This window comes from Benincasa hispida, chromosome 1 (genome assembly GCF_009727055.1).
Source record: "Benincasa hispida cultivar B227 chromosome 1, ASM972705v1, whole genome shotgun sequence".
In the NCBI taxonomy this organism is placed as follows: domain Eukaryota; kingdom Viridiplantae; phylum Streptophyta; class Magnoliopsida; order Cucurbitales; family Cucurbitaceae; genus Benincasa; species Benincasa hispida.
Window position 1 is genome coordinate 82,426,256 of NC_052349.1, and position 7,447 is coordinate 82,433,702.

At 36.6% G+C, this 7,447-nt stretch overlaps 1 protein-coding gene across 3 annotated transcripts; it reads right to left on the reverse strand.

Moving 5' to 3' along the window:
* Positions 1 to 1,210: 1,210 nt before the first annotated feature.
* Positions 1,211 to 6,718, reverse strand: LOC120084852 (UBP1-associated protein 2C-like). 3 transcript variants are annotated; one of them, XM_039040675.1, is made up of 2 exons: positions 5,280 to 6,718; positions 1,211 to 2,285 (listed from the first exon to the last, which is right to left on the reverse strand). In XM_039040675.1, exon 1 carries the CDS (start codon positions 6,583 to 6,585, stop codon positions 5,281 to 5,283), a length of 1,305 nt encoding a protein of 434 aa, XP_038896603.1. In that variant the 5' UTR covers positions 6,586 to 6,718; the 3' UTR covers positions 1,211 to 2,285; position 5,280. The 3 variants fall into 3 exon arrangements, with proteins under 3 accessions (XP_038896603.1, XP_038896601.1, XP_038896596.1); XM_039040673.1 differs by lacking the exon at positions 1,211 to 2,285 and adding an exon at positions 2,514 to 2,764; XM_039040668.1 differs by lacking the exon at positions 1,211 to 2,285 and adding an exon at positions 2,514 to 2,787.
* Between the last annotated feature and the right edge of the window lie 729 nt (positions 6,719 to 7,447).

The window sequence follows — 7,447 nt, forward strand, 5'->3', positions numbered from 1 at the left end:
CCCCGTTTCCCGAAATTTTTCCCCTTACCTTTATATATATATATATATATATAATAAAGTCAATATAAAATCAATTAATTTAAATCGAACAAATTTTAATTAAATAATTAACTTTATCACTAGATTGTTTATTATGGTTAGTTTTATATGACAATTTGCATTTAAGATAAATTACTCAAATTTTAGCCTAAAAAAGCTAATTAATTTTTTATTTGAAAGAAATAAATATAAATCAAATTATTTACATATATAATCTAAATTTAAACATTGAATTTAAATATATTCATTATGTTTCCCAATAAATAATCAAAATTTTTAAATGTAATATTTATATAATAATAATAATAGCATAACATTAGATAACTATACTAAATAAATATGTAAAAACTAATCGAGACGGAGATGGGGAACGGGAATGGGCCAAGGGCGGGGAATGCATTTCCCATCCCCGCCCTCGTTTAACTCACGGGAAATTTTTTTCACCCATTCCCCACCTAATTGGAAAATCTCCGCCCCATTTGGGACGAGACCCTCCATGGAAAACTCTAAACATGACCCATTATTCCATGGATGTTTGCAAATGGATCATCAACGAGAGAGCAAGAGTGAATGCTTTTCCGTGCACACATGAATATATCATAATAATTTCACCCAAATTTGACATTCACAAAGAATCATTCGGTATTTTTTAACGAAACAGGATCATGTGATGTGACATTTTCAACCCAATTTTTTTTATCATCCATACAAAATTCCCAATATAATTTCACTAGTGCCATCTTAGAGAACTTATTGGCAAATAGTTCATTTAATTAAAAATATCCTCAAAGATAGACATTTGATATGATTATTTAAAAGCTATCAATAACTATATTTAACTTTTATTTAAAAGTCGTATTTATATATTTACAATCTTAAATAATATATTGATTGCGTAAACAAATTCAGACATCATATGGGGTTTAGTGTATACCTCGAGATCCCATAATAAATAATCACGAGATGCTTTGAACTTCTCTAAGAATGATTTATACAAAATAGTGACATGAAAGAGATACGTTTGTTTAGGAAATAAAAAAGATGGTTCATTTCTTTAACTAAATGAATCCAGTGTCCAACAAATTAAGAATTATTCTACCAAAACAATTTTCAGTCATTATATTTTTCAAGACCCACGAAGATTGCAATTTATCCTACTGTGTGAAGTACCTTTGATTCATAAGTTTATATAGTATTAACATCCAATCAAAAGGTTTCTAACAAATAAAACAAATAATTATATAATCCATAATTTCACCCCTTAAAAAAAAGGAAAGGAAAGGAAAGGAAAGGAAAGCAGTAGATTACAGGGAGAAGCAAGGCGGTCAACTGAATGAGCTTTCTTCATGAATGGGTTGGCTTTAGAAAGGATTTGTGAAATTTGAGCAGCAATTTTAATGTGAAGTCTTCTTGAGTGTGATATTAACTTTAAGCCCTCCACAAACAGGTGCCAGTGGGATGATGATGTCCATTTCTCAATTCTCATCTCATTTCATATTCCACCAAACACAAAACCAAAACACAAAGCCCAAATATTATGTGAGACAAAACATAATCTAATAAAACATTCCTCTATCACTTCAAAAGTCATTCCAAAACGACTTGCAAACATCATCATAATAAAACCTCAGAGTTTCTAACATCCATCTTACAAATTTCACTTCAACAAAAATATGAACAAAATAGAGTGAAAAGGTGGCAATGAGAAGCAAAACTTGTCGTCGTCATCCATAAAACATACCACCACCCACCACCCACCCCCATCAAGCAAGCCGCCCACGACAAAAAAAATAAACAGAGCTTGGCTGTACCAAAAACTAACTCAGTCTATCACTGTGCACACATGTATTTGGTCCAACCATCCAACTCAATTATGCACTTGAGAATCAATGAATACAAATAAACACCTCAAAAACGAAAATTATCATCTCTACAATCCATATCTGAAAACCAAACCATCAAAAAATCCAAGCCCCACAAAACTTTGTTGCTCCAACAACTTTCTTCAAGACAGATAGACATAGCAGAGCAGCAATAGAAATGGATCCACACACAGTATGGACATACAAAACACTACCAAATTCAGCCAACAGATCCACCATGGATTCCTACTTCTTTCATTGGATCCACAAAGAAAGAATCATTCCAGAAGTATGCAACGGAAGAGAAGTTAAAGAACCACAACAACAACAACAACAACAACAAGAGCTGCCAAGGATTCGAAGTCCGCGGCAGAAGAGCAACAACTGAGAAAACACAATATTCTTAAAGCAAAAACACAATATTCTTCAAGCAGATTGCAACACATCAATCAATATGCCGGAGCCAGGTGACTATCCAAATTGAAAATATTAAAACACAAAACTCTAAGCAATAAATTGCTTAGGGGGAAAGGACAAGCTCAGTAAATGAAAAGGATAAAAGAAAAGATCGTCCACATAATTCAAAACAACAGAAAGCAGACAAAACCACAATAACAAGAGCAAATAATAGTATTCATAAAATACTAAATTTACTACTAGTAGAAAAGTCAAATAGCACAAATAAACATTGGGTACAGTACAAAAATTATCTAACTTTCTAACTGTCTCTCTGACTACCAGTAATTATCAATGAACAACTCAAAGGTGCAGTTAAACAGCAGAGGCCACAAGCAAAGCTAATGCATTCATCAAACCAGAGTTACAGTCTGCAATCAACGCAATCACCAGAGCACATAAAGCATCTGCGCCCAACAAGCATCATAACCTGAATCAGAAACCCGTTTAACTAAATTCATCACTACACACAATCATACAAGATAAGGTCATGCTAGGTGAAAGCAAATTATTCAAACAATATCTTAAAGCAATCATCTACCCTTGCTAAAAATCTACTAATAGTAAAAACAGAAATTTAAACAAAGAAAGTTAACATAAAATAAATAATTCACAGGGAAACACAGCTAGACTTAACCAAAACTCTGACATTATAAAAGCATTTTTCTAAAACAAGAAACCGAAATTATAAAGGCATGTAAAAAGGCACTATAGCATTGTCATTGCAAAAGCAATAATATTGGAACTCCAAAGGCAAATTTAGATGACCAAAAGTATAAAGGTGAAAGACCAACATTTCAAATAAACTTAGACAATACAATCAACACTCCGTTCAGTTGTAAACAAAGTGAAATTCTCCGGTAAACCACGAAGGCAAGATTTGGATTACAGTAATAAGAGAAATGATCAACTTTAACAGTAGATAAATATGTTCAACAGGAAGCTCCTCTAAGAACATTAAAAGCAACATTCTCAGATGATTCAACATTTCTAAACCACATATGAGGTAAGGGGATTAAATGTAGTACAAAAGGCAGCATTCAGAATAAAAAACAAATATTTGTAAAAGGAAAAAAAGTGATATAAATATATACACACATATATACACATATATATACACACACACACACATATATAACAAGAATATAAAATATGAGAATATTCATTCCTGAAATCCAAACAGTAGGTTAAAAGAAGTAAAGATGAGGGCAGGGATAGGATAAGTAGGAGAGTGAAGACCTCGTTTCCATAAGACAGAAATGAACAAATAATACCTTCCACCTATCAATTTCCACATCCCCATGGTTAATTGACTTAAAACATAAGTGATAGTTTAATTACACACACACTCAACTCACAAACATTGACATTAAGTTGGGATCAATGTTTGGAATAAATAAGATAGGTGCATCTATAAACCAACAATTCCTACACATATAATTGTTAATAAAGAAAAATGCGCCAAGAAATTATATAGAGGTCAACATCTAAGGCCCCCATTTTGGTATACATTTGATTTTCTGTTTTTTTTTTTTTTGAAAATTAAGCCTATAAACATCACTTCCATCAATCAATTTTTATGTTTTGGTGTCTACATGTTATGTGTGTTTTCAAAATGAAAGCCAAATTTTGAAAACTAAAAAAAGTTGTTAAACAAGGTAGTTTTCAAAAAACTTTGTTTTTGAAAGTTGGCTAAGAATTCAAATGTGCACCTACGAGATTTGAAAACTATGAGTGAGAAATTGTGAGAAGACAAGCATAATGTTTTAAAACAAAAAACCAACTCGTCACTAAACACCTAAGCAATTTTGATTATAGAATCTCCAGAAATAATCAACTTGAGCTGTGAATAGATATATTCAATAACTAATTAATATTTCAATGAGAATATGAAATCAACATTCTCCAAAATCCAACTGTCCAGAGTAACTTAACATGAGCTAATAAAGGGATAGTTTGTGGTACTAGCCATGCTTTCTTACAAGATGACAGACTAAGTATCGTCATTATAACAAAACAAAAATATATGTGAAAGGAGAGATGAGAAGATAAGAATGCTGTCTCATTCCACATACCAATGATGGTATAACATGAAGAAAATAATGGGGCAGGAAAGAACAGGCAAAATAGAAGAAATAAGAGCTCACTAGAGTAAATGCATAAAAATAAATCCACCGCTTTCCAAATTTCACATCCTACTTCGTTCTAGTGTAAATTGACATAAATATATGTGATCAATCACAATGAAGCAACCAACGCATAGGAATTAAACCAGCCGAAATTCAAAATTTCTAGGCTTGCATCACAATCACACCAACGTTACAGGTTCTAACAACATAATACATGGACAAGTGAAATCCTTTGCAGTAAATGGAATTCAACGCAAATAATAACAACCGCACAAGTATAATTATTATCAAATACACAAATATTGAGAATATGGTGAAAATCCTAAAAACGGTCCAATGGAAAATCAACTAAGAAACAAAAATTAAATATGGGAATTGGTATCAAATTGGAAGGTTCACTAGCAAAAGAATCCACATTAATAGTAACATCATGAGAAAGAAGTTATTAAGAGAACTACTACTCTTTGAAACGCAATAGTCACCCAAAAACCCGGACCCAGAAGATATTAAAGCAATAAAATCTAGAACTAAAACTAAACGTGAAATAACGAGAAACCGCAGATTTTCAGGCAAAACATGCATTTATGGTAAGCTCGAATGATGAAAACCATAAAACAAAAATCAGTAACGGAACAACACCCGAGCAATTTAACAACATCGAGCAAAGGAGGTAAAGATCGCTGCAAAGTAGTTCTCCGAACAGACATACAGAATAATAAGCACAAGGTATGCGTGGCCAATCTAGAATCACACATCATGGAATAATTAACAGTGTGAATGAAAATGAGAATACCTCAGTAATATTGTGGCACGTTGGGATACATTCCTCCAGGCGGAACACGTGGTGCTGGTGATGTTCCCGCCGGTTGATGGTGCTGATTTGGGTGCCCGGATGCTGATGACATGCTATAATGCCCACTATCCGGATAACCACCAGAAGGCATTCCAACCGAACTTTGTGGCAATCTATACAGAGATGAAGCACCCCCAGCTCCGCCCAATCCACCTCCAGAACCACCCAAACCCCCACCTACACTTCCCATACCGCCATAAATTGAGGACCCAGGCCCGCCGTACCCACCACCATATGGTCCGCCACCATACCCACCGGAGCTTCCCAACGAAGATGGAGCCTGACCACCGACAGAAGATAGTCCCGGCCCCATTGACGAGTTGAGGGGATGATGAGGCAGTGGCGCTCCTTGAAGCCCACTAGAAAAGCCTCCATATGACCCCATGCCTGCCGGCCCACCATATTGTCCGCCTGAACCTGGCATTGCCGAAGGAGGAGCCATTGGCATACCATCACCATGCACGTTTCCCTGACCTGCCCCCTGCGTTTGAATTCCATCCGGCCCACCACCAGGTTTCCCTTTCTTCCCATCGTTAGCGAATTTACAACTCAACTGCCTTCCGTCAATCGTCTTGATAGGATCCACCAGAGCTGCCTGAGCACCCTCGGGCTTTTTGTACACAAACAAAGCATAACCTCTACATTTACCCGTCTGCTTATCGAACCCTAGCGGACCCTCCTCAATTTCCCCATACAGCGAAAAGTGTGCCAACAATTTATCGGCCGGCATATCCATCGGAACATTCGCCACATAAATTTTCCTCAACGACAAGTCCGCAGCGTTGGAATTCTGCCCGGAAATTCCCACCGCAGCCAACTGCGTCACCGTAACGCGTCCATCAATTGTCTTGCTCGGTTCCTTCAAAGCGAGTATAGCACCATCAACATGCTTAAAAGTCACAAAGCCGTAGCCTTTTGATTTCCCGGTTGCCTTGTCAATGATAACAACAGCTTCTTCAAGCTCGCCATAAGAGGAAAAGAGAGAACGCAAACCTTCTGTACTTGTATCGCAACTAAGACCCCGAATAAACAGCTTTCGCTGGGAGACATCTCGGTCGGCAATCGATCGTACCGCATCAAGAACATCCAAGTGACGCGAAACGGCATCTTGTAGAATATCGATAAGCTGGTCGGGACTGAAACGATCAATGATTTTGCGGGCGTCTTCAGGGGTAATTCTTGAGAAAGAATTATCGGAGGAGTCAACACCATTTTCGTCCATCCTCCGCTTCTTGGTGACGTCCATGGCGTATAGGAGAGGAAGAAGGCGGTCGCTGGAAGTGTAGAGTAGAAGTTGAAGAAGAATAAGAGGGTGAAGCTAAACCCTAATCCGAGGCTTGGAACGACGACGGACACGAAGAGGAGTGGAACGAATGGTGGGCAGGTGATTCTATACCCAATGTTTTTAACTGGGCTGGGCCTTATTCAATGTCAGCGTCGGACGTTCGTATGGGCCTATGGGCTTTCAAGCCTTTCTTAAAAAGTTTCTACATAAAAGACCTTCAAAATACATTTGATCTGATTAACGTCTTTAACATTTCATTTTATTGGCTTCTTCATTTTTCTTTATTAAAAGTACTTGTTTATAATTTAGTCTTTACCTACGTGTTATATATATATACTCTCTCCCCTATGCATATATTCCCTCTTCCCATGTTTTCGAGGTCATTTCTTCCTCCTCATTCTCTGTTCTCTTTCCCTCTCTCTCTTTTCTCCTTCCAGAAGTGTGAGTTGCAGGCAATAGATGGGTGTCATAGGGCGATTCGACGACAGGACAAGCACGGGACGACACGAAACGGACGATAGTGCGAGGAAATGAAATACTTCTTGCTTTGTTGATGATTTGATATGTGTCGATGGTCATGCACTGATCATGTGTTGATAAGAAGAATATGCGATAATGGTATATGCAATGATCACCATGATAATCTAAAGGATATATGTAATATGCGTTATTCACACGATGACTATGCGACAAGTTTTCTTGCTCTTTCGACAAGTATAACGAGAACGCAAGTTTCTCGAGATGATTCGAGGTGAAACAAGGGACTTGCAACTAACGAATGCTTGTAAAGTAATGCATTTGAGGCGGTGAATAAAAATAAAAG

Bases quoted from the DNA above. Each gene is read 5' to 3' on its own strand.
- LOC120084852 (XM_039040675.1), bottom strand. From the start codon at position 6,585: ATGGACGTCACCAAGAAGCGGAGGATGGACGAAAATGGTGTTGACTCC.